The sequence below is a fragment of the Coptis chinensis genome, chromosome 7 (genome assembly GCF_015680905.1).
Source record: "Coptis chinensis isolate HL-2020 chromosome 7, ASM1568090v1, whole genome shotgun sequence".
Classification (NCBI taxonomy): Eukaryota; Viridiplantae; Streptophyta; class Magnoliopsida; order Ranunculales; family Ranunculaceae; genus Coptis; species Coptis chinensis.
The window spans coordinates 52,625,859-52,653,754 of NC_141462.1; the positions used below are offsets into that span (position 1 = coordinate 52,625,859).

The 27,896-nt window shown below is 36.8% G+C and overlaps 1 protein-coding gene across 1 annotated transcript; it reads right to left on the reverse strand.

Annotated features, from left to right (window-relative positions):
• Positions 1-19,520: 19,520 nt before the first annotated feature.
• Positions 19,521-19,916, reverse strand: LOC147487912 (uncharacterized). Its single transcript, XM_086574192.1, has one exon. It carries the CDS (start codon positions 19,914-19,916, stop codon positions 19,521-19,523), a length of 396 nt encoding a protein of 131 aa, XP_086430318.1.
• Positions 19,917-27,896: the final 7,980 nt, after the last annotated feature.

Here is a 27,896-nt window from a genome sequence, read left to right on the forward strand (position 1 = left end):
TTGTTGAATCATTTCGCTTTTCTTCCATTCAAGTTGTGTTATCTTGCTTTTCTAACAATAGTTCACCAAAATATCTTCTAAATCATCATTTACCCAACAAAAGTTGGTTATACTTGTTTGAATCAATCAAATGAGTATAACTTGCTTACCATGTTACCTTTTTCATATCAAGTTCTTCATGTTTTTCATACCAAAACAACAGTTATTTCTATGCTTTAATTATCAAAACAATAATAGCTAGTTCTCAACATCATTATGTATCAAAAACCATCCCAAAAACAATAGAGGATGAATGATAAGAGCCCAAAACTGTAGTTTTAACCCCTTAATAATCATACTGTTAGACCAATTATGTGAATAATAAGTAAGAGTTAATACTGATTACGTGTTTCTATGCATTTCAAGCTTCAAAGTCCATTATGTGCAGAAATGTGCCACTTTAGCGAGATAAAGGAGCAACAGTCAGCAGAACTTTCGAATGCCATATCTTTGGACTCAGACATCGGATTGAGGCCTACCTTATGTCAAAACGACCGGCTCGGAAAGAGCTTTCCAATGGTCCAAGGCTTGACCCAATCAGAGGAGCAGAAGTGGACGAAAAGTCTGTGGAAGCCAACTGCAGCTGAAGAGGCCTTTTTGGACTGAAAGAATTGGGTTTTGGGCCTGATTCTCTGGCCCAAACCATGGCTCCAAGCCCATGCACGAATTTTGGATCTGGAGATATAAAAACAAAAGCTTAGCTCTTTGTTAATGGTAGCTAGTTAGACCTAAATTAAGATATAGAATTATAGATCTAGTTTTATTAATTAAATTAAGTTTTAGTTCCATTTAAATTCTTGTTTTAGATTAAATCTCTGAATCATTGTTCTTGATTGATTAGATAAATAAAATAGATAGTTTGTCAATTTCGAATTTGTCATTTCCATTCTAGATCTAATTTCAATTCTTGTTCTTGTTTCATTCCAGCCATTAAATTAGATTCATTATTGTTCAAATTAAGTAAATCTAAATTTCTTACATTACGTTTAGTTTAGATTCAATGGGAAATGTTAGATTGATGATTCAAGGCTAAACCTCCATTAGAGGGGTTGATGAAGCCTTGATGAAAACTTAGTTGTTTAGTATAGAAACGTTGTAGCATCTTATTCCACTCTAGAAGGTCGTGTTTCGCCATGAGAATGGGTGGGCGACCTCACATGCTAGTTAGTACTTGGTAGAAATGCCATGAACACTAGGGATTAGACTCGGAATTCTTGCCGTGAAAACGTAAGAATCGAGATACCACAATCTGTACTAGGTCATTAAGTTGGATTCGAGGTGGATTCGATTCCCCTCTAATTCCTTTATCTAGAGTCAAACAATAGTATTTCCATAGCATTTGTAGTTAATTTCTAGTAATCATCTTAATTAAGTATCGTGAGTATAATATTTAAGTAAAGCTCTCATTGACTTAAGAGCGACTAGTTAGACTTAGAAAACAATCCATGCTAGGGAACTAGGAGTGGAACGAACTTCGTACTCCATTTAGTGCAATTCGCATTGAGAGTAGAAGATTTGATAATTGAGTATAAAAGAATAGTTTTAGTTTACTTACGTTTTGAATTCATAGTTCATTTCGTAGGTAAACTATTCATTTTATAGTTATCAAATGGCGCCGCTGCCATCTTAGTTGCACTTTAGCATCGTTTTCTTTGTAGAAGTAGTTATTTTTAAGTCCCATTAAACCCACCCACCCTTGTTTGATTCATACTGTGGTTGCCGTTTCAGTTTTGGAAAAATTCGAAAAAATTCAAGCGCTTCCAGCTTCAAAAGAGCGACCAGCTATCTTCTTGGAATTCTCGTTTACCGCAGGCGCTCAGCCCAAAGAAGCGCGACCAGCTAAGTTCTTGGAATCTCGACATTGCGAAGCGGCCGCCAGCGCTTCAAGATAGAAACACCAGCGCCACTTAGCGAAATTTCCGGGATTTCCACGGTTTGATTCGAACTTCGAGTTGTCAAGTTTTTCAGTGTTCTAATCTCTTATATACACTGAACACGCGCATTACAAGACGCTATTCATAAAGCGAAGCAAGGGCGCTATCGGTATTCCTTTCTTCCATACCTCGCATTTCTAGTTAGAGGTTTTCTACTAGTATATCGAGAATTGTTTGGAGTGTTGCATGTTTAGTTAAGCTCAACTTAGTCTTGCATGAGATTAAGGTGCAGTCGAACAAAACAACAAAAACGTAATTACACCGCAACAAACAAAGTATCTAGTACACCACCCACGACACCTCTAGCTACTATCATCACACACCATACGACGTAATGGTGAAGAAAGAGAGACTCCTCTCTCCGACTTTTACAAAGCCTTGGCGATAGCCCTAAATCTTGCATCATTCTAGCGGACCCGGTGGGGGATTTTGAATCCCCAAACATATTTAATTTGTTACCCGTTTTCATGGGTTAGACCATGAAAAACCTTATCGGCACACGCGTAGGATTGAACAAGTCCTTACAACATTCCACCATCCTACGGTTGGTGCGGAGCAATTAAATTAAGGGTATTCCCTTTCACATTAGCCCGATAAAGCGGCGTCTTGGTTAACTCGCCCAAAGCCTAATTCAATGGACTCGTGGGCTAAACTTGTTCAGCTATTTATGGAACATTTTACCCACCCCTAAGACGGATGAAATGCTTTCCAAGATTCATTTTTTCCGGCGAAACCCTCATGAATCATTTTAGAGGCATGGAATCATTTCACCGATCTCCTTATAGAGTGTCCACACCATAACCTAGCAAAAGACACGTTAGTTCGTGGCCTTTTCAAAGGACTTCAACATCACCATAAAGAAGTCCTTGACATAATGAATGGGGGTAGTTTCCTAAGTAAAGGAGCCTCGGAGGCTTACAAATTTTTAGAAGACCAAACTAAACGGAATAATAATTGGGGGGGTAGTGATGATATCCCCCGCTCAGCTAGTTCTTCTTCAACATTAAAGGCCGCCGGTATGTTTGAGAATAAAACCGATCCAGAACTTAAAAATTTACTCGAATCCCTAACAAAAAAAGTAGAGGCTATTTCTGTTCAACAAAAGCCTATCCCCGTCATGAATGTAAACTCCAACCCATGTAATTTCTGTTTGAGCCCAGAGCACCCTGACAATTATTGTCCTCTAGCTTATGAACAACAACCACCAGAGCAAGATAATGTTTACTCTATTAATAACTATCCTATTCCTAACGCCCCTTGGAGACAACATCCCAACTTCAGTTGGAGAAATAATCAACAAGTAACACCTCCAGGGTACAATAATCAAAACGTTAGGGCAAGCAAACAATTATAACCAAGCTCCACTTAGGCAAGGACAAGGACAAAGTCAAGGGAATTATAATAATTATAACAACCAAAGCGCAACCTAAGCAAGGTCAAGCACAAGGTCGAGAATAATTATAATAATTATAATACCAATAAGGTATCGTTCGGTTAATAATACTAACTATCACAACCCACCCATAAATAATCAACGAGATAGTTCCAAATGCACCACCCGTGACTACTACACCTACACAACCGGATCGTGTCGGCGCTTTATACAAGTTACCCAACAACTTTTCCGCACAATGACTCAATCAAACCAACAGATTTTACAATCCATAAATCAGGGCATACAACAGTTAGCCCAAGAGAAAGCTCCAACCAAAAAGGCGTGTTTCCAAGTCAGCGATACCAAACCCTAAAACAAACAAACCACGACCTTTGAGGTAAACGGTAATTCTAGTATGCGGAAACTACAATCGTAGGTGACCTAAATGCCATCACCACTCTCCGTTACGGAAGAGTGGTTGATAACAAAGTAACTTCGCCTATAGTTACCCCATCGATTACTCCCTACACCGGATATCGAACTAGATACCGCAATAGAAACTGAGGAGCCTACCACGGTAGAGGTACCAGTTAAATCACAACCAAAGAAACAGAAAGCCAAGGTTACACGCCAAGTAGAGCCATATCGCGAAATATAGAGCGAAACCACCGTTCCCTCAAAATTAGCCATGCTAACTAGGGATACAAACTTTGAGGAAATTAGGAACGTTTTCAAGAATCTAACGATAAACCTCCTTTTTCGAAGCTATTAAAAGCTTCCTAACCACGCTAAGTTTCTTAAAGAGTTGTGCACTACTAGGCGAAAGGCGAACATACCCAAAGGCGCCTTTTTAAGCTGAGCGGTTCCAACTTTATCCGAAAATAATGGAATTGTTAAGTACAAGGACCCCGGTTAGATCCCTCTTGTAAAATGCACCTTAGGAGATTCCCACCACGATGACCGCTTTATTAGACACGGGCGAAAAGTTAACTTACTCCCGTGATTACTTGTATAAACAAATAGGTCTACGAAATGCAACCTACAAAAATAACATTGCAATTAGCGGACGAGTCAATTAAGTATCCTAAAGGTGTAGTGGAAAACGTGCTTGTTAAGGTTCAGGATTTCTACTATCCTGCTGATTTTGTTATCCTCGATACAAAAGTCGCTAATGACTCCGTACCGATCATCTTAGGACGCCCCTTCTTGGCAACTGCCAATGCGCTTATAAATTGTCGCGATGGAAAGATGTCCTTATCTTTTGGCCATCTTTCTGTCGAGGTAAATGTTTTTAAAATGATGAAACAGTTACCAGATTCGTCTATAGATGGGGAGGTTAGCATGATCGAGAGTTTAGCTCAAGATTATTTTAACAACACGTTTCCTGAAAACAATATGTACAAATTCCTTTCTTTTGGAACTTCTGATTTTGTGAATGACTCCTACTTAGAGGAGGTCAACACCATCCTGGAATCCACACCAATTGTAGACCCGTCGGTTGCTCCATATACTGAGTATGAAGACTTGCTACCTAAGCAAGTATTCATTACGCAAGATAAGGACACTTATGAAACATCAACGGACAGTCTGTCCACACCAGTGCTTAAACCTCTTCCCCCGGAGTTAAAATATATTCAACTTGATCCGGATGGTAGTCACCCGATAATTATATCTTCTCTGTTAACTAAAGATGAAGAGACATCGTTAATAAGGGTGATTAGGGAACATCGGTCTGCGATTGGTTGGTCCTTAGCCGACATTAAGGGCATTGACCACTAATATGCGCACTCATCGTATACATTTGGAGGATAACGAAGACTTCTCGCGAACCTCGGCGTCGCTTGAACCCCCTCGCCATGAAAGAGGTGGTTAGGGAAGAAGTTTTCGCGATTCTTGGATCGCGGGTATTATATACCCAATCTCTCCGATAGCGAATGGGTAAGTCCCATTCATGTAGTTCCTAAGAAATCGGGAATTACCATGGTGCGTAGCGGGAAGGGTGACTATGTTGTCACTCAAGGTCCTATGAAATGGAGAATCTGTATTGATTCTGACGCGTTTAAATGCTATGACACGAAAAGGACCACTTTCCCTTACCATTTATAGATCGGATGCTAGAACGCGTCTAGGGGTCATGCCTTTTATTGTTTCTGGATGGCTACTCGGGCTATTTTCAGATTATTATTGATATTGATGACCAAGAAAAGACAACATTCACATGTCCCTTCGAACATATGCCTATAAAACGAATGCCTTTTGGCCTTTGTAATGCTCTGGTACCTTCCAAATGATTGTATGCTTCATATATTTAGTGACATGGTAGAAGCTTTATGGAAGTTTTCATGGATGATTTTTCTATCTATGGAGACTCCTTCACGATCTTGTTTGTCTAACCTGTCTAAGGTTTTGACACGGTGTGAAGAAAAGAGCCTCGTTTTAAATTGGGAAAAGTGTCATTTCATGGTCAAAAAGGGCATAGTATTAGGTCATATTGTATCTAGTGATGGCATCGAAGTAGATAAAGCCAAACTAGATAAGATAGCGACCCTACCTAAACCACGGACTGTCCGTGAGATTAGAGCCTTTCTAGGCCATGCAGGGTTTTATAGGCGGTTCATTAAAGATTTTTCGAAAATAGCTAGGCCTTTAACTAACTTGCTTTTGAAGGATGCAATCTTTGATTTTAATTTTAATCAGTAAACAGGCTTTTGACACCTTAAAAGCGCCCCTAACCATCGCACCTATTATCTGACCTCTCCCCGATTGGTCAAAACCTTTTCGAACTCATGTGTGATGCTAGTGACTATGCGGTTGGTCTTTGTCTTGGGACGAGAAAATAGATAATAAGTCCACTTGTTATTTATTATGCTAGTAAAACATTAAACGACGCTCAACGGAATTACATAACTACTGAAAAAAAGAATTCTTAGCTGTCATTTATGCTTTAGATAAGTTTAGTCCTTATTTGGTTGGTTCTAAAACTTTAGTTTACACGGACCATGCGACCATAGGTACCTTCTTGCAAAGAAGGATGCTAAGCGAGATTAATCCGATGGATTCTTCTCCGCAAGAGTTCACATTAGAAATAAAGGACAAAAGAGGGGTCGAAAACGTGGTTGTCGACCACTTATCTAGACTTACAAATGGCGATAGTAGTGATTACGAGTCCATACGACTCTTTTCCCCGATGAGCATCGTATGCTATTTTTTCATCACCATGGTATCACGGACATCGTAAATTATTTAGCGGCGGATGTTATGCCTTATAATTGGTCAAGAAATGAACGTAAGAAGTTTTTGGCCAGAGTCAAGTTATACTATTGGGATGAGCCCTACCTTTTTAAGTATTGTGCGGATCAGATTATTAAATGGTTGCATTCCCGGTGGGAATATAATGAAGTTCTATCGTTACGCCATGACAAAGAGTGTGGTGGCCACTTTAGTGGAATGAAAACAGCCGCTAAGGTTCTTCAATGTGGATTTTATTGGCCTACCCTTTTTAAGGATGCCCAAGTGCATTGCAAGACGTGTATTCGTTGCCAACAACTTGGGCGAATCACGAAGCGTAATATGATGCCATTAAATCCAATCTTAATAGTAGAAATTTTTGATGTTTGGGGTATTGATTTCATGGGCCCTTTCCTGTTTCCCACGGTTATATTTATATTCTAGTTGCCGTGGACTATGTGTCTAAATGGATAGAGGCCCTAGCTTGCCGTAGCAATGACCATAAGACCGTTGTATTTTTATTAAAGAATACATTTTAAATCGGTTTGGCATTCCTAAAGCCATCATTAGTGATGGTGGAACACATTTTGCAACAGAGTTGTTGCATCCCTAGTTAAAAAGTGCGGAGTTACACACAAAATAGCAACTCCTTATCATCCACAAACTAGCGGACAAGTAGAAGTTTCTAATAGGGAAATCAAAAAGATTTTAGAAACAACGATAAACCCCGATAGGAAAGACTGGTCGGCGTCTATCGGATGCCTTATGGGCATATAGAACTGCTTTCAAAACTCCTATAGGTATGTCTCCCTTTAGACTTGTATTCGAAACCATGTCATTTGCCCGTTGAATTAGAGCACCGTGCTCTCGTGGGCTATAAAAGCCTTAACTTCAATATTGATGATGCGGGCGCAAAACGAAGTTACAATTAAATGAGCTTGAAGAAATCCGTAGCGATTCTTACGATCTCGCGAAGGATTATAAAGCCAACATGAAACGTGTTCATGATAAGCATATCTTGCGTAAAGAGTTTGTGGTCGGACAAAAGGTTTTGCTTTACAACTCCTGTCTACATATTTTCCCAGGGAAACTAAAAACCCGTTGGTCTGGTCCTTTTCTGGTTACTGAAGTCACCCCTTACGGGGCAATTACCTTGGTAAATCCCAAGGACAACAGTACCTTTCAAGTTAATGGTCAACGGTTAAAACATTTTCACGAACTTTTGTCCCCTGATGTGGAGGAAGTCCTTTTACAGGGACCACTGTCTATGAGGATCGACCTTGTCATTGGTGTACTTACTTTCATTTCCATATCTTGATAAGTACACCATTCAGGTAACCGGCCCTCCCTATGGAGTGTGTGGGTCTGTAAGTACCGGATCCTAAGTCCACAGTTCACACAATTCACGTTTTCCACTTTTCGCATGTTTTCGATCTTTGAGTCATGTTCCTCTATGGAGTGAATTGTGTATTTATTGTTTTTCGTGTTTCTTAACAAATAAAATTAAAATTAAAATTCTTAAAATCATAGACATAGCAATCCAACAAATCGTGGAATCGACTTTAAACGACCCGACGTTGTAAACAAATTTTGTGTTTAAAATTTGTTTGGGGTCAAGCAATCGATCCTTGCATCCGGATTGCTGCTCGAACCTTCCTTTTTTAGTTGCTTAGGTCCATTAGTATAGTTCATTGGGTTTGGCGTCATCTAATTTAGTGTTCATTCGTTAAGCGATAACTTACGTCACACACGCGCCGAGGCGTCCTTCCACCCTCTCATACGTCACCCATGGTCGGAATCGAGTGTTGTATGGATCATTGGATTGGAAATTCTCTCCTGATCATTTTCATATCTCATTCGAAAAGAATCGGACCGATAACGGCGGGAAATCTAGTTTGAAATTGCGCTAAAATCGACAAAAGTCGAAAAATACGACTTAATTGGGCTTGGGCGACTCGGCTCACCTCACCCTAGCTACAAACCCCCTTTCCAAAAACAAATCGTGACCTTCATCTTCTCCAGCCGCTTGACACAAATTAAAATCCAAACCCTATCAACCAAAAATAAAAAAAATATATATAATAAAAATAGAATACATCAAATAATAAGACCACCCCCATTGTGAAACACCAATCTTCCACACAATCCAACCGTTTCCACCAAGAAACCACCCACCAATTCGAGTTTTCGAACCTGCCGCCCGAACCTACCATAACCACCACTTGTTGGTTTGGTTAGTTTTCATCAAACTCGAATCCACCACCATCTACAAACCCCAAATCGTTCAAACTTCAATGGCGCTTACGACGTAGAATTCTGCGGAAAACGCGTTTGCACTTGGGAAGGGTTTATTTTTTATGACGCTGGAGATGTTTAAGAGAAATTGAACGGACTGTGGTATTCGACGGAGGATTTCTATCACTATGATTTGGTAGAACAGTTTTATAACAAGCGAGAAGTGGAGGGAAATAGGATTTTCATTAGGATAGCGAGGAGCGGAGGGAAGTTCACGAGGCGGTTGTTGGTGAGCTATTAGGAATCACCCCAGTAACCAACCTAGATCACGACCAAACGGGAATCCCAATATACTGCGGTTCTGTTTTGATGAAAGATACGGTCATAGAGGGTGAATACAATATGATATCTCATTCGTTAAGCCAGACGACCACGAGAACCAATCAACCGGCTCAGAGCTCGGTGGATTGGTAAAACGTCCTCGGGAAAGACAAAGTCGGCGACATCGGACTTTAATGCGCGTTCTCGGAATTTGCAAACGAAGGAGTATAATTTCTGCATCCTTGATTTAATTTTGAATGTGATTAGAGGAGGGGGAAAGAGCACAGCCTCTTCCGTATTGATCACTAAGATTATGCTCTCATTTAGAGCCGTCGCTAGATCTGCTCCTATTAAGATCAAATTGCCTTCTAATGCAAGTATTTATAAGGAATGCATTCAAAAGACTTGGCCGTTGTCTGCAGAGAAGGAAGTTGAGTCGGATAATGTAGGGGAAGATATGACATGGTTGGTTGAAGATAATTTTGATAGTCATACTTCTAATTTAGAACGTATGATAATCTTTAAAACTGGTTTATGATCACGGTTATCGTATCTGTGAAGATATACGACATAGACAAATTGTAATTCGAAATAAGCAAACGAACTTTCAGACGAGAGTTGAAATGCTCGAAAGGGGTCAGGAAGATATCTTGTTTGACTTGGAGGTTATCCACAAGAATCACCAAGCCCGGTATCGCGATTACTCAAGGCGAGATGGAAGCCGCTTGTTCAGGATAGAGATGCTTCTGACGCGTGCCACTTTCGTGGATGAGTCCGTCTCGGTGGATTCGAGAGGCATGGCGTCGTCGCCCATGAATGGATGGCTCAAGCCATTCGTCACCCCCATCCGATCTCCATCTCGGGGACCATCTTCTTCACGCGCCTAGGTGTTCACCATCGGTTGTCCTTTTATTTCATTGTTTTTATTGTTTTGTTAGTGGAATTTTATTTCAGTAGTTAGATTTGAGTATTAAGTTGTTTGTTTTAGATTGCTTGGATTTCATATTATTTTAATATAATTTATTTTTATCATCTTTAGTATAGTTGTCTTGGAAGTAAAAGTTGAAAATTAGGCCCGATACCCGCATACCTATGATTTTTGTAGTAGTGGTAGCATGATATGTAGGAGAGTTTAGAAGTTCTTGTTCTAAACCAAGTAAAAGATACCGGGGTTGTTAGGAAATCAAAACAATGGTTAGTTTCGGTTTTGGGTTTTGGCGGTTTTCTATTTCGGAAATTGCCTTAAAACAATTTGGCAATTTGCCGATTCGTTTTGGAAACCCATAACCTATTTAAACTTCCATCATACTACACTCACAACCCACACTACACACCACAATCATCTTTCACTTTTCACTCCAACCTTTTTCTTGTTTTTCTTAGAAACTCACTTTCTGCAGCTCCCTCTGGCGCCCGGCTCCCCAAGCAGCGCTGACTTCGCCCTATTATCTTAAAATCGAAAAATCCCTAGAAGCGCCAGCATACAAGTAAATTTGATTCCACCAGCTCAAACACCGGAAATCGAAAAAATCAGCGGCGCCACGCGCCTACAAGTAAGCGCGACCAGCTAAAACACTGTAATTTCAAAAACCAAAGAGCGGCGACTTCGCGCTATATCTGGCATCACCCGCGCCCTCTCCGATAATCACAGAAATTTTTCGATTTTCTGAGGTTCTTCCGTTTTTCGCAGCTATTCTACAAGTAGTGTTGAGATGACACCACCTATAGTGATTCCCGAGCAGTCTTTTGAAGACTTGATGGGAACCTATACCTATGGAGCATCGTTCCTTGGCGGATCGTGCAATTAGGATGGCGGCATCTTCGGTGAGTGATGACGATTCTTTTTCACCTAAGCTAACTGAATTCTTCTATAATAATATTACTTTTTTGTACCCAAGAAGGAGAACAAAAATTTTCCCTTACTATTGATGGTACGACTATGGAATTCAATAAACACTTGATAGCTTTGGTTTTGGGATTGCCATTACGACCACTATGCACACGTGGGGATATATGACGGATAACTCATACCTATATGAATATGCCTATTTCCATGAGTATTATGGGGAGGGTATTTCATATCATGGACCAAGACCAATATAACATCGCCCGAGTAGCCTATCACTGAATGTAGGCACAACCATGTTGTTCATCATGATGAACATTCTAGAGAACGGCGGTTTATACGCCAATAATACCGGCGGTGACATTTTCCTTGCTTTAGGCTGAGGGGCGTCGTAGGTATGACATTCCCCGAGTTTTAGTTGCTACTCTTCGAGCGAGCCCATACCTTGAGGCATAAGTACCTTCTTATGCCTGTCTTGGTTTGTCGCCTTTATGGCGCTTGCCTACCCCATATTCTACCGATTACGCATTACAGTTGGGAAAGGGTCGAAATCATGAGACCCACCAATCGTGGTGGTAAGATCATTCGAGCCATGACTTGGTCGGATGGCGGAGTCTGAACCACATTTGGTTGCTCCTTACACCCCATCGGACCAAATAACACTAGAGAGGTTAGCACTAGTTGATGATACGGCGTAAAGGCGTGGCAAGTTGTTATGGCATGGCGGGGATCGCGAAAAGAACCTCATATAGAAGAGGAGGATGGCGAGTAGATGTTGGGGTGCGGGTAAAGTTTTAGTTAAGTTAGTGTCCGCTTATGTCCCAAAGCAATTTAATTACATTAACCCCATAATGGGTGGAACTCTTATAGTGTTGCGTCAGTTTTTATTTCCTATATTAGTACGTTCTAACATTGTTTTGCAGATGTTTCTGAATTTCCCGCGTTTCAATGGTATTTTTCCTACCCTCTTTATTTAAACGCTTTGAGGACAAAGCATGCTTTTTGTTTGGGGGCATAGAAACACGTGTAATTAAGACATCTGTTAGGATAGAGATATGTATAATGTGCACTTGTTTTCTAGTTAAAATTTCGAAAATTCAAAAATATAAATAAAAAAAAATATGCTATACACTTAGGAATATTGGTATTGTTTTCTTCCTCCATGCTCTTAACAATCTAGAAGTCTCAATGTAGGCATTTGCATCGAATAATTGTTAGAAACTTAGGTTAATATGTATGTAATAATCTTTGCATCTATCTATAAATTTATTACATGAGTATCTATGATTGCTAGCGATGAAGTTTAGAAATCTAGGCTAGAGTACTTATTCTACAAATCTGTGAGAATATAGCCTAAAGCCTTTATATGAAGCGAAAACATTTGAGAAATGACACAAGGGAGAAGTAAAATCCGGATAGAAAATCACACGTCCACTTGCTTGATCACTAAACCATATCCTAAGCGAGAATTTAGGCGCTCTTTGGATCGATATAGCCAGAAATTCAAACCTATGAATTATGTTCCACTAGTCGCCCTCTCGAGCCTTTCTTTAGCCTTCCATAAACCACAATTTCCTTTACCCCTCGTTACAAAAACAAAACAAAATAAAAAATCAACCTACCCAATTTAGAATAAGTCCGAGAATAGAATGAGGAAGAAAGAAGAAGAGAAAACACATTGTAAACAAAAATTAGTTAGTTGCTTGGAAAATAAAGAAAAGAAGTTTCCATCCAAAGAGAAAAGAAAAAAAAAAAAAAAAAATAGAAATAAATAAAAACTCCAAAAAAATAGAATAAAAGGGAGTCAAAGGCCAAAGAAAAGAAAAAAAAAAGAAAAATATGGCTAAGGATGGAAACAAAGTGTAGAAGCAAAAGTAATTAACAAGGTTTTCTCTAAGTTACATAATATGAAGACTCTATTATCTCAGACTTGTCCTTTTGAATATCCATTTCCTTCCTTCTTAAACCATCTCCTAATCCCATGACACCTAATAAAGACCTCTAGCTCGATTAGGAATAGGTTAGTGTGATAGTAAGTGGCGGATGTGTTTGATCGACCCGAGCTTCCTTGATGTCATTGAGATTGTAAGGTAAAGTGTGCCCACTGCACACCTTTGGAGTAGCTGAAAACTTGAGTGGAAAAATCAGAGAGGTTTTTGTCTTGACATTTATGTGAGGACCTACTTAAGGGCTTATTCCGAGAGTTCTCGAAAACAAACCTGTTGAACATTTCATAGTATTACTCATTGTTATATGTTTATTGTAGATGATTGATTATTATGCATATATTAACTTAGGTTTTGACTGTTATTCTTATGTAATTGCTAGAGAGATGTATAGATAGTTGAGCATGAATAAGGAAACAATAGTTTTATTTTCTTAGTCGCTTTGTAAGTATAGATGAAGTTTGTGAGTACCTTCATCGGAAAACTCTCCACGAGGCTATAACTTCGTCCCACTAGGGAATTCCTAGTGGTTTAAGGCCTTGTTGCATATGGTCAATGCAATCGCATTTCTTAGCTTAAACGAGAGTAGTTAGAACTCCATTTTGGTCACTTATTCTAATTTCTCATCTTTGCTTGAGGACAAGCAAAATCTTTGTTTAAGGGGTGGTTTGATAAGAGCCCAAAACTGTAGTTTTAACCCCTTAATAATCATACTGTTAGACCAATTATGTGAATAATAAGTAAGAGTTAATACTGATTACGTGTTTCTATGCATTTCAGGCTTCAAAGTCCATTATGTGCAGAAATGTGCCACTTTAGCGAGATAAAGGAGCAACAAATCGTTCAGAACTTCCGAATGCCATATCTTTGGACTCAGACATCGGATTGAGGCCTACCTTATGTCAAAACGACCGGCTCGGAAAGAGCTTTCCAATGGTCCAAGCCTTGACCCAATCAGAGGAGCAGAAGTGGACGAAAAGTCTGTGGAAGCCAACTGCAGCTGAATATGCCTTTTTGGACTGAAAGAATTGGGTTTTGGGCCTGATTCTCTGGCCCAAACCATGGCTCCAAGCCCATGCACGAATTTTGGATCTGGAGATATAAAAACAAAAGCTTAGCTCTTTGTTAATGGTAGCTAGTTAGACCTAAATTAAGATATAGAATTATAGATCTAGTTTTATTAATTAAATTAAGTTTTAGTTCCATTTAAATTCTTGTTTTAGATTAAATATCTGAATCATTGTTCTTGATTGATTAGATAAATAAAATAGATAGTTTGTCAATTTCGAATTTGTCATTTCCATTCTAGATCTAATTTCAATTCTTGTTCTTGTTTCATTCCATCCATTAAATTAGATTCATTATTGTTCAAATTAAGTAAATCTAAATTTCTTACATTACGTTTAGTTTAGATTCAATGGGAAATGTTAGATTGATGATTCAAGGCTAAACCTCCATTAGAGGGGTTGATGAAGCCTTGATGAAAACTTAGTTGTTTAGTATAGAAACGTTGTAGCATCTATTCCACTCTAGAAGGTCGTTTTTTTTAGCCATGAGAATGGGTGGGGACCCTCACATGCTAGTTAGTACTTGGTAGAAATGCCATGAACACTAGGGATTAGACTAGGAATTCTTGCCGTGAAAAACGTAAGAATCGAGATACCACAATCTGTACTAGGTCATTAAGTTGGATTCGAGGTGGATTCGATTCCCTCTAATTCCTTTATCTAGAGTCAAACAATAGTATTTCCATAGCATTTGTAGTTAATTTCTAGTAATCATCTTAATTAAGTATCGTGAGTATAATATTTAAATTAAAAGCTCATTGACTTAAGAGCTTACTAGTTAGACTTAGAAAACAATCCATGCTAGGGAACTAGGAGTGTAACGAACTTCGTACTCCATTTAGTGCAATTCGCATTGAGAGTAGAAGATTTGATAATTGAGTATAAAAGAATAGTTTTAGTTTACTTACGTTTTGAATTCATAGTTCATTTCGTAGGTAAACTATTCATTTTATAGTTATCAATGAACAACTTCAAAACCGCAAATCAACACGAATCTTAACATGCCATTAATGCAAGCTCACACGTAGATGCTTTCAACCAATTGTGTTTGCATTCATTCAAACAATCAAGTGTTTTCCATTCATTCTAATGCAAGCACAAACGAAGATGGATTCAATCAAGTATTTTTCATTAATTCTAATGGAAGCTCGCTTGTAGGCGCGTTCATTCAATCAATCAAGTGTTTTGCATTCTTTCTATTGCAATCTTGCACGTAGAAGCATTCTCTCAAGTGTTTTGCATTTATTCTAATGCAAGCTCAAATGTAGATGCATTCAATCTGATGCAAGCTTGCTTGCAGATGTGTTAATTCAATCAATCAAGTGTTTTGCATTCATTCAAATGCAAACACACAAGTAGATGCATAAAATAAAGTATTTTGCATTCATTCTAATTGATCAATCCCCAAATATGTGTTTTTATCCTCTTACAATGATTCAATTATGTCAATTTATATAATCAATAATGCATAAAAGGGGTCTATCAATTATGTCAATCAACGAATGTACTAAGCTCTTTTTATTAATGAAAAGGGATAGGGGACCTCTAAATAACCCCGCTTGGCTATCAAAAAAAAAAATCAATAATGCACAAAACTCATCTTCTTATCAGTTTTGCAATATACAAGTTTATTCTTGCCCAAGTAGATCAAATGACGTGATATAGAGCCAAAAGGAGCCTAAAAGGGACCGTATGGGACAACTGAGAAAAAGTGCCAAAAAGTCCCCGATCAAAGTGAAAGTCAAACTTGTTAATAGTTATTTGTTTTTATTTACTTTTAATCCAATTGTTTTCCATTTTCATTAATTAAAGATTGAAGCTTTGTTGAATTGTGTAGCTTTTCTTCCATTCAAGTTGTGTTATCTTGCATTTCAAAACAATAGTTCTTCAAAACATCTTCTAAATCATCCTTTACCCAACCACAGTTATTTATACTCATTTGAACCAATCAAATGAGTATAACTTGCTAATCAAGTTACCATTTTCATATGAAGTTCTTCAAGTTTTTCATACCAAAACAACAGTTATTTTTATATTTTCATTATCAAAACAATAATAGCTTGTTCTCAACATCATTATACATCAAAAGCCATCCCAAAACGAATAGAAGATGAACAACTTCAAAACCCCAACTCACCACTAATCTCAACATGTCACTAATGCAAGCTCACACGTAGATACATTCAACCAAGTGTGTTTGTATTCATTCAATCAATCAAGATTTTTCCATTCATTCTGAGGCAAGTTCAAACGAAGATGCATTCAATCAAGTGTATTGCATTCATTCTAATGCAATCTCGCACGTTGATGCATCCAATCAAGTGTTTTGCTTTTATTCTAATCCAAGCTCAAACGTGATGCATTCAATCAAGTGTTTTGCATTCATTCTAATGCAAGCTCTCTTGTTGATGCGTTAATTCAATCAATCAAGTGTTTTGCAATCATTTTAATGCAAGCTCACAAATAGATACAATCAATCAAGTGTTTTACATTCATTCATCAGTAAAGTGGTTTGCATGCATTCTAATTAATAAGTTCCTAAATATGCATTTTTATCTTTTTCTAATGATTCAATTATGTCAAATTATATATTCAATAATGTACAAAACTCATGCTCTTATCGCTTTTTCAAGATACAAGCTTATTCTGGACCAAGTACATCAAATGACGGGATCTAGAGCCAAAAGGAGCCTAAAAGGGACCTTATGGGACAACTGAGAAAAAGTGCCAAAAAGTCAACGGTCGAAGTCAACTCAGGGGATCAAAAACTCGGAAGCTCAAGAAAAACTTTTTGGCTTCAATGACCAAGGACTCAACCCATTGCAAGACAAGGACTCAGCACAAAAGTCTCAAAATACCAAAGGTTCAAATTCCCAAAGACATGGGCTTGGGCCCAAAAGGCTTGACGCTGTCCACTAAAAGAAGGAACAAGAAACTTTTAGATTAGGTTACTTGTTAGATAAGATTAGAGGAGGGCAGACATATATATCTCTACACATATATAAGTGTAGAGATTCTGCCCACAAAATAAGGGAGTTGGTTAACTAATAGTTAGACTCTAGTAGGAGTAGGTGATAAGAATTAGTTAATTGTTTTTTTTTTTAATTCAATTGTTTTCCATTTTCATTACTTAAAGTTTGAAGCTTTGTTGAATCATTTCGCTTTTCATTCATTCAAGTTGTGTTATCTTGCTTTTCATAACAATAGTTCATCAAAATATCTTGTAAATCATCATTTTCCCAACCAAAGTTGGTTATACTCGTTTGAATCAATCAAATGAGTATAACTTGCTTACCATGTTACCTTTTTCATATCAAGTTCTTCATGTTTTTCATACCAAAACAACACTTATTTCTATACTTTCATTATCAAAACAATAATAGCTAGTTCTCAACATCATTAGACATCAAAAACCATCCCAAAAATATTAGTGGATGAACAACTTCAAAACCGCAACTCAACAAGAATCTCAACATGCCATTAATGCAAGCTCACACGTAGATCCATTCAACCAAGTGTGTTTGCATTCATTCAATAAATCAAGTGTTTTCCATTCATTCTAATGCAAGCTCAAACGAAGATGCATTCAATCATGTGTTTTGCATTAATTCTAATGCAAGCTCGCTTGTAGGTGCATTCATTCAATCAATAAAGTGTTTTGCAATCTTTCTATTGCAATCTCGCACGTAGAAGCATATTATCAAATGTTTTACATTTATTCTAATGCAAGCTCAAATGTAGATGCATTCAATCTAATGCAAGCTTGCTTTTGGATGCGTTAATTCAATCAATCAAGTGTTTTGCATCCACTCTAATACAAGCACACAAGTAGATGCATTTAATAAAGTGTTTTTCATTCATTCAATCAATCAAGTGTTTTGCATTCATTCTAATTGATCAGTCCCCAAATATGCATTTTTATCCTCTTATAAAGATTCAATTATGTCAATTTATATAATCAATAATGCACAAAACTCATGTTCTTATCTCTTTTTCAGGATACAAGCTTATTCTTGACCAAATAGATCAAATGACGTGATCTAGAGCCAAAAGGAGCCTGAAAGGGACCGTATGGGACAATTGAGAAAAAGTGCCAAAAAGTCAACGATCAAAGTCAAAGTCAAACTTGTGAATTGTTAATTGTTTTTATTTACTTTTAATCCAATTGTTTTCCATTTTCATTACTTAAACCTTGAAGCTTTGTTGAATCGTGTAGCTTTTCTTCCATTCAAGTTGTGTTATCTTGCTTTTCAAAACAATAGTTCTTCAAAACATCTTCTAAATCATCATTTACCCAACCACAGTTAGTTATACTCATTTGAACCAATCAAATGAGTATAACTTGCTAACCAAGTTACCTTTTTCATATCAAGTTCATGTTTTTCATACCAAAACAACATTTATTTCTATGTTTTCATTTTCAAAACAATAATAACTTGTTCTCAACATCATTATACATCAAAAACCATCCCAAAAACAAAAGAGGATGAACAACTTCAAAACCCCAACTCACCACTAATCTCAACATGTCACTAATGCAAGCTCACACGTAGATGCATTCAACCAAATGTGTTTGTATTCATTCAATCAATCAAGTTTTTTCCATTCATTCTGAGGCAAGTTCAAACGAAGATGCATTCAATCAAGTGTTTTGCATTCATTCTAATGCAATCTTTTCTTTTTCTTTTTTTTTATCGGTAAGCGAGGTTTTTATAGAGGTCCCCTACCCTTTTTCATTAAAAAAAGAAATTATTTGGTTGTTACATTCGTAACCATCCTTTGCATCTTCATATGCAGTTTTTCCCTACATCCTCAGCAAATGAACTAGGTATAATAACTATAAACCTCACAGTAGGTTCATTTACAGCCATTGCATCTATTATGTTTTTTGTTTCCTTATACAAAAGTACTAAGGGGAAATAATTAAGTTATGCTTTCATGTCTTGTATACTCTCTATCAGTTTCTTTGCTTGCCATAGATATCTCAAGCCCAATCCTCTGAAGTTCCAACATGTTCTATTATTCATTTGAACTTATGAGGAGACTGATGACTGTACCGCCTTTGGTCTTGTGTGTTACTTTGCTTAGTATTGGCTATCATAGGATTGGCACACTCTCTCGAGTTTGTACCAACTGTAGTTGTCATAGCTGCCCTACCATTTAGTCCAATCTTCCCCTCCTTCACAGTAACCGTATTTCCACTGTTCTGTTTCCGCCTTCAGCATTGAAAATGTTATGTTCTGGTCTTGCTCTCACCATGTGTCTCCGTGTCGGTGACTCCCATCCTTCACTCTCATTTCCCATGTCTTTCTCTTGAACTACTTCATCCTTTACAACATGCACTTTTTGCACTTCCTTCTCGTGTGTCTTTGTTGTTTGTGTAGCCTCTCTCTGTATACCTTCTTCCCCAATATCGACCTTCATATCTTCAGTTTTAGTTCCTCTTTTCAGCCATACTTGTTTTGCCTCCATCTTTATCTCAGGTTTATTCGGGCATGTTTGGTTAGTATGCCAATACACCTTACAACGCTAACACAGTGGTGGCCTCCAATTATACTCCACTTTGATATTCATTGCTCGAACCTCATCAATCACCACTGGGATCTCCTTTTGGAATTTACAGTCTATATCCACCTCCACGCACACCCTTGCATAGGTCGTCCTTGTCATTTCTTCTGTTGGCCGGTCTGTAAACATTGGTATCCCTATAACGCTGACAACTTGACTGAATCCCCTCTTATTCCACATCTCCAATGGGTAGTTCTTCAAAATAACCCATATAGGGATTGTCTTCAACTCTTTTGATTCTGCTTCCACAAATAGCTTCCATGGCCGCACTATAAAAAGTTGGCTTGCTATGTGAAAACTTCCTGTGTCAAGTACTGCTTCTCTATCTTCATCAGATTCAAACTCAAAAGTGTACATTGTGTCCCTTTAAGTTTTCATTGAGAACTTGTTCTTTAGTTTCCAGGTTCGGGTAACAACTTCGCGTACAAAAAGAAACCCCAGTTTCTTCTCGACGAAACTTCCAACAACCATCTTCTCATATTTCTTCTTGATGCTTTCAAACTGGTTAGACTTGATGTGTATTGTTGCTTTCCCATCTACCATTGTTGGTTTGATGTACTCTAGATTCTCCTTCCCAACTGCCTTATGCCCAATTACATCTGCCTATAACCTCTTGCTTGGTTGCTGGTCTGCATTTGTGGTAGCCTTCATGTTCTGGCCACCATGATCAGTATCATGACCCTCATCATTCGTGGCATCAACGTATTCCTTTGCCCCCACTACTGGAGCTTTGTTATCAGTTGAAGACTCTCGTTTTGCTGCCCCTGAATCAAGGCTATCATCACACTTGGATCCCAAGATACTTGGTTTAGTATTGCTAACCTTTTTGTCTCGATCAGGGAAGTATGCCTCTCTTCCTGATTTATTTTTTGGATCACCCTGAATCTGCAAGCTTTCGCCATTTTGGCCTTCTACAACACCAATATCGTTTCCTACATCTTCACTCTCGTATCCAGCAGCCACCAACAAATTCTTTGCCTCCTGGATCAGTTCTTCTTCAGTTTTGTTGGTTGTGAACCCCTCAGGCATATCTTCATTGTTTACACCTCCAAGTACCTCATTGAGTTTATTCTGATAGTAGTCTACCAGATTTCCTTCTTTGCCTGAGATCCCAATTGTTTCAGATCTAGTTTTTTCAGACTGTGTCACTTCTCCCTCTCCAGCTGGTAGATCTACGACCTTCAATGCTTCGTTCACTTCTGATAAATCTTCTTCCATCTGCGCACCCCCCTTGGATACAAGATCCAAAGTATCCTCCTTTATCTTTAGGTTGAGCCTCCACCTAAATCTCTCCAGCGACCCTTCTCCACACTTCTTTAAGATTATTGCTTTGTAATAATTGATATCCTCATCTTCACTTGTTTGAAGTTTACTCTCGCTATCATCTTCATCAGCAAACTCAGTAGGTGTGAAAGGACTTGTGGCAGCAATAAACAAAGTTTCTTTTGATTTTCGCATGTTTTTCAATTTTTATAGCCAAATTACTAAGATACCCCTAAAGGAATAATCACCCTATATTTGCCACCATTAAAGCAATATTCAGGCATTCTAATGCAATCTCGCATGTAGAGGCATCCAATCAAGTGTTTTGCTTTTATTCTAATGCAAGCTCAAACGTGATGCATTCAATCAAGTGTTTTGCATTCATTCTAATGCAAGCTCGCTTGTTGATGCGTTAAATCAATCAATCAAGTGTTTTGCAATCATTCTAATGCAAGCTCACAAATAGATACAATCAATCAAGTGTTTTACATTCATTCATCAGTAAAGTGTTTTGCATTCATTCTAATTAATCAGTCCCCAAATATGCATTTTTATCTTCTTATAATGATTAAATTATGTCAAATTATATAATCAATAATGTACAAAACTCATGTTCTTTTGGCTTTTTCAGGATACAAGCCGGCCTATTCTGGACCAAGTACATCAAATGACGTGATCTAGAGCAAAAAGGGACCCTATGGGATAACTGAGAAAAAGTGCCAAAAAGTCAACAGTCGAAGTCAACTCAAGGGATCAAAAACTCGAAAGCTCAAGAAAAACTCTATGGCTTCAAGGACCAAGGACTCAACCCTTTGCAAGACAAGGACTCATCACAGAAGTCTCAAAATACAAAAGGATCAAATTCCCAAAGACATGGGCTTGGGCCCAAAAGGCTTGACGCTATCCACTCAAAGAAGGAACAAGAAACTTTTTGATTAGGTTAGTTGTTGGATAAGATTAGAGGAGGGCAAACCATGTATATCACTATACATATATAAGTGTAGAGATTCTGCCCAAAAAATAAGGGAGCTGGTTAACTAATAGCAAGACTCTAGTAGGAGTAGGTGATAAAAATTAGTTATTTGTTTTTCTTTCTTTTTAATTAAATTATTTTCCAAATTCACTACTTAAACCTTGAAGCTTTGTTGAATCATTTCGCTTTTCTTCCATTCAAGTTGTGTTATCTTGATTTTCATAACAATAATTCATCAAAATATCTTGTAAATCGTCATTTACCCAACCAAAGTTTGTTATACTCATTTGAATCAATCAAATAAGTATAACTTGCTTACCAAGTTACCTTTTTCATATCAAGTTCTTCATGTTTTTCATACCAAAACAACATTTATTTCTATACTTTCATTATCAAATCAATAATAGCTAGTTCTCAACATCATTATACATGAAAAACCATCCCAAAAACATTAGAGGTGAACAACTTCAAAACCGCAACTCAACACGAATCTCAACACGCCGTTAATGCAAGCTCACATGTAGATGCATTCAACCAAGTGTGTTTGCATTCATTCAATCAATCAAGGGTTTTCCATTCATTCTAATGCAAGCTCAAACAGAGATGCATTCAATGAAGCTCTTTGAATTAATTCTAATGCAAGCTCGCTTGTAGGCGACTTCATTCAATCAATCAAGTGTTTTACATTCTTTTTAATGCAATCTCGCAAGTAGAAGCATTTTATCAAGTGTTTTGTATTCTAATGCACGCTCAAATGTAGATGCATTCAATCTAATGCAAGCTCGCTTGAAGATGTGTTAATTCAATCAATCAAGTATTTTGTATCCATTCTACTGCAAGCACACAAGTAGATGCATTCAATAAAGTGTTTTACATTTATTCAATCAATCAAGTGTTTTGCATTCATTCTAATTCATCAGTCCCCAAATATGCGTTTTTATCCTCTTACAATGATTCAATTATGTCAATTTATATATTCAATAATGCACAAAACTCATGTTCTTATCGTTTTTTCAGGATACAAGCTTATTCTTGACCAAGTAGATCAAATGACGTGATCTAGAGCCAAAAGGAGCCTAAAAGGGACCGTATGGGACAACTGAGAAAAAGTGGCGAAAACTCAACCATCAAAGTCAAAGTCAAACTTGTTAATTGTTAATTGTTTTTCTTTACTTCTAATCCAATTGTTTTCCATTTTCATTACTTAAAGCTTGAAGCTTTGTTGAATTGTGTAGCTTTTCTTCTATTCAAGTTGTGTTATCTTGCTTTTCAAAACAATAGTTCTTCAAAATATCTTCTAAATCATCATTTACCCAACCATAGTTAGTTATACTCATTTGAACCAAACAAATGAGTATAACTTGCAAACCAAGTTACCTTTTTCATATCAAGTTCTTCATGTTTTTCATACCAAAATAACATTTATTTCTATGTTTCATTATCAAAACAATAATAGCTTGTTCTCAACATCATTATACATCAAAAACCGTCCTAAAAACATAAGAGGATGAACAACTTCAAAACCCTAACACACCACTAATGTCAACATGTCACTAATGCAAGCTCACACGTAGATGCATTGAACCAAGTGTGTTTGCATTCATTCAATCAATCAAGTTTTTTCCATTCATTCTGAGGCAAGTTCAAACAAAGATGCATTCAATCAAGTGTTTTGCATTCATTCTAACGCAATCTCGCACGTAGAGGCATCCAATCAAGTGTTTTGCTTTTATTCTAATGCAAGCCCAAACGTGATGAATTCAACCAAGTGTTTTGCATTCAATCTAATGCAAGCTCACTTGTTGATTCGTTAATTCAATCAATCAAGTGTTTTGCAATCATTCTAATACAAGCTCACAAATCGATGCAATCAATCAAGTGTTTCACATTCATTCATCAGTAAAGTGTTTTGCATTCATTCTTATTAATTAGTCCCCAATTATGCATTTTTATCTTCTTATAATGATTAAATTATGTCAAATTATATAATCAATAATGTACAAAACTAATGTTCTTTTCGCTTTTTCAGGATACAAGCCTATTCTGGACCAAGTACATCAAATGACGTGATCTAGAGCCAAAAGGAGCCTAAAAGGGACTTTATGGGACAACTGAGAAAAAGTGCCAAAAAGTCAACGGTCGAAGTCAACTCAAGGGATCAAAAACTCGAAAGCTCAAGAAAATCTCTATGGCTTCAAGGACCAAGGACTTAACCCTTTGCAAGACAAGGACTCATCACAAAAGCCTCAAAATACCAGAGGATCAAATTCCCAAAGACATGGGCTTGGGCCCAAAAGGCTTGACGCTATCCACTCAAAGAAGGAACAAGAAACTTTTAGATTAGGTTACTTGTTGGATAAGATTAGAGGAGGGCAGACATGTATATCCCTACACATATATAAGTGTAGAGATTCTGCCCACAAAATAAAGGAGCTGGTTAACTAATAGCTAGACTCTAGTAGGAGTAGGTGATAATAATTAGTTAATTGCTTTTATTTATGTTTAATTCAATTGTTTTCCATTTTCATTACTTAAAGCTTGAAGCTTTCTTGAATTATTTCGCTTTTCTTCCATTCAACTTGTGTTATCTTGTTTTTCATAACAATAGTTCATCAAAATATCTTGTAAATCATCATTAACCGAACCAAAGTTGGTTATACTCATTTGAATCAATCAAATGAGTATAACTTACTTACCAAGTTACCTTTTTCATACCAAGTTCTTCATGTTTTTCATACCAAAACTACACTTATTTCTATGCTTTCATTATCAAAACAATAATAGCTAGTTCTCAACATCATTATGCATCATAAACCATCCCAAAAACAATAGAGGATGAACAATTTCAAAACCGCAATTCAACAAGAATCTCAACATGCCAGAAACGTAAACTGACACGTAGATGCATTCAACCAAGTGTGTTTGCATTCATTCAATCAATCAAGTGTTTTGCATTCATTCTAATGCAAGCTCAAACGAAGATGCATTCAATCTAGTATTTTGCATTAATTCTAATGCAAGCTCGCATGTAGGCGGGTTCATTCAATCAATCAAGTGTTTTGCATTCTTTATAATGCAATCTCGCACGTAGAAGCATTCTATCAAGTGTTTTGCATTTATTCTAATGCAAGCTCAAATGTAGATGTATTCAATCTAATGCGAGCACACAAGTAGATGCATTCAATATAGTGTTTTGTATTCATTCAATCAATCAAGTGTTTTGCATTCATTCTAATTGATCTGTCCCCAAATATGTATTTTTACCCTCTTATAATGATTTAATTATGTCAATTTAAATAATCAATAATGGAAAAAACTCATATTCTTATCTCTTTTTCAGGATACAAAATTATTCTTGACCAAGTAGATCAAATGACGTGATCTAGAGCCAAAAGGAGCCTAAAAGGTACCGTATGGGACAACTGAGAAAAAGTGCCGAAAAGTCCACGATCAAAGTCAAAGTCAAAGTCAAAGTCAAACTTGTTAATTGTTAATTGTTTTTATTTACTTTTAATCCAATTGTTTTCCATTTTCGTTACTTAAATCTTGAAGCTTTGTTGAATCATGTAGCTTTTCTTCCATTCAAGTTTTGTTATCTCGTTTTCAAAACAATTGTTCTTCAAAACATCTTCAAAATCATCATTTACCCAACCATAGTTAGTTATACTCATTTAAACCAATCGAATGAGTATAACTTGCTAACCAAGTTACCATTTTCATATCAAGTTCTTCATGCTTTTCATACCAAAACAATATTTATTTCTATGTTTTCATTATCAAAATAATAATAGCTTGTTCTCAACATCATTATACATCAAAAACCATCCCAAAAACAAAAGAGGATGAACAACTTCAAAACCCCAACTCACCACAAATATCAACAAGTCACTAATGCAACCTCACACGTAGATGCATTCAACCAAGTGTGTTTGCATTCATTGAATCAATCAAGGATTTTCCATTCATTCTAAGGAAATTTCAAACGAAGATGCATTCAATCAAGTGTTTTGCATTCATTCTAATGCAATCTCGCACGTAGAGGCATCCAAACAAGTGTTTTGCTTTTATTCTAATGCAAGCTCAAACGTGATGCATTCAATCAAGTGTTTTGCATTCATTCTAATGCAAGCTTGTTTGTTCATGCGTTAATTCAATCAATCAAGTGTTTTGCAATCATTCTAATTCAATCTCACAAATAGATACAATCAATCAGTTGTTTTAAATTCATTCATCAGCAGAGTGTTTTACATTCATTCTAATTAATGAGTCCCCAACTATGCATTTTTATCTTCTTATAATGATTCAATTATGTCAAATTAAATAATCAATAATGTACAAAACTCATGTTTTTATTGCTTTTTCAGGATACAAGCCTATTCTGGACCAAGTACATCAAATGACGTGATCTAGAGCCAAAATGAGCCTCAAAGGGCCCTTATGGGACAACTGAGACAAAGTGCCAAAAAGTCAACTGTCGAAGTCAACTCAAGGGATCAAAAACCCAAAAGCTCAAGAAAAACTCTATGGCTTCGAGGACCAAGGAGTTAACCCTTTGCAAGACAAGGACTAATCACAAAAGTCTCCAAATACCAAAGTATCAAATTCCCTAAGACTTGGGCTTGGGTCCAAAAGGCTTGACGCTATCCACTCAAAGAAGGAACAAGAAACTTTTAGATTAGGTTACTTGTTGGAAAAGATTAGAGGAGGGCAGACATCTATATCTCTACACATATATAAGTGTATAGATTCTGCCCACAAAATAAGGGAGTTGGTTAACTAATAGCTAGACTCTAGTAGGAGTAGGTGATAAGAATTACTTAATTGTTTTTATTTATTTTTAATTCAATTGTTTTCTATTTTCATTACTGAAAGCATGAAGCTTTGTTAAATCATTTCGCTTTTCTTCCATTCAAGTTGTGTTATCTTGCTTTTCATAACAATAGTTCATAAAAATATCTTGTAAATCATCATTTACCTAACCAAGGTTGGTTATACTCATTTGAATAATCAAATAAGTATAACTTGCTTACCAAGTTACCTTCTCCATATCAAGTTCTTCATGTTTTTCATACCAAAACAACACTTATTTCTATGCTTTCATTATCGAAACAATAATAGCTAGTTCTTAACATCATTATACATCAAAAACCATCCTAAAAACATTAGAGGGTGAACAACTTCAAAGCCGTAACTCAACATGAATCTCAACATGCCATTAATGCAAGCTTACACGTAGATGAATTCAACCAAGTGTGTTTGCATTCATTCAATCAATTAAGTGTTTTCCATTCATTCTAATGCAAGCTCAAACGAAGATGCATTCAATCATGTGTTTTGCATTAATTCTAATGCAAGTTTGGTTGTAGGCACGTTCATTCAATCAAAAAAGTGTTTTGCATTTTTTCTAATGTAATCTCGAAATTAGAAGCATTCTATCAAGTGTTTTGCATTTATTCTAATGCAAGCTCAAATGTAGATGTATTCAATCTAATGCAAGCTCGCTTCTAGATGCGTTAATTCAATCAATCAATTGTTTTGCATCCAGTCTAATGCAAGCACACAAGTAGATGCATTCAATAAAGTGTTTTGCATTCATTCAATCAATCAAGTGTTTTACATTCATTCTAATTAATCAATCCCCAAATATACGTTTTTATCATCTTATAATGATTCAATTATGTCAATTTATATAATCAATAATGCACAAAGCTCATGTTCTTATCGCTTTTTCAGGATACAAGCTTATTCTTGACCAAGTGGATCAAACGACGTGATCTAGAGCCAAAATGAGCCTAAAATGGACCGTATGGGACAATTGAAAAAAAGTGCCGTAAAGTCAACGATCAAGTCAAAGTCAAACTTGTTATTTGCTAATTGTTTTTATTTACTTTTAATCCAATTGTTTTCCATTTTCACTACTTAAAGCTTGAAGCTTTGTTGAATCGTGTAGCTTTTCTTCCATTCAAGTTGTGTTATCTTGCTTTTCAAAACAATAGTTCTTCAAAACGTCTTCAAATTCATCATTTACCCAACCACAGTTAGTTATACTCATTTGAACTAATCAAATGAGTATAACTTGCTAACCAAGTTACTTTTTTCAT

What these genes read in the sequence shown, in the direction of transcription:
- LOC147487912 (XM_086574192.1), bottom strand. Translation starts at nt 19,916, where the DNA reads ATGTACACTTTTGAGTTTGAATCTGATGAAGATAGAGAAGCAGTACTT.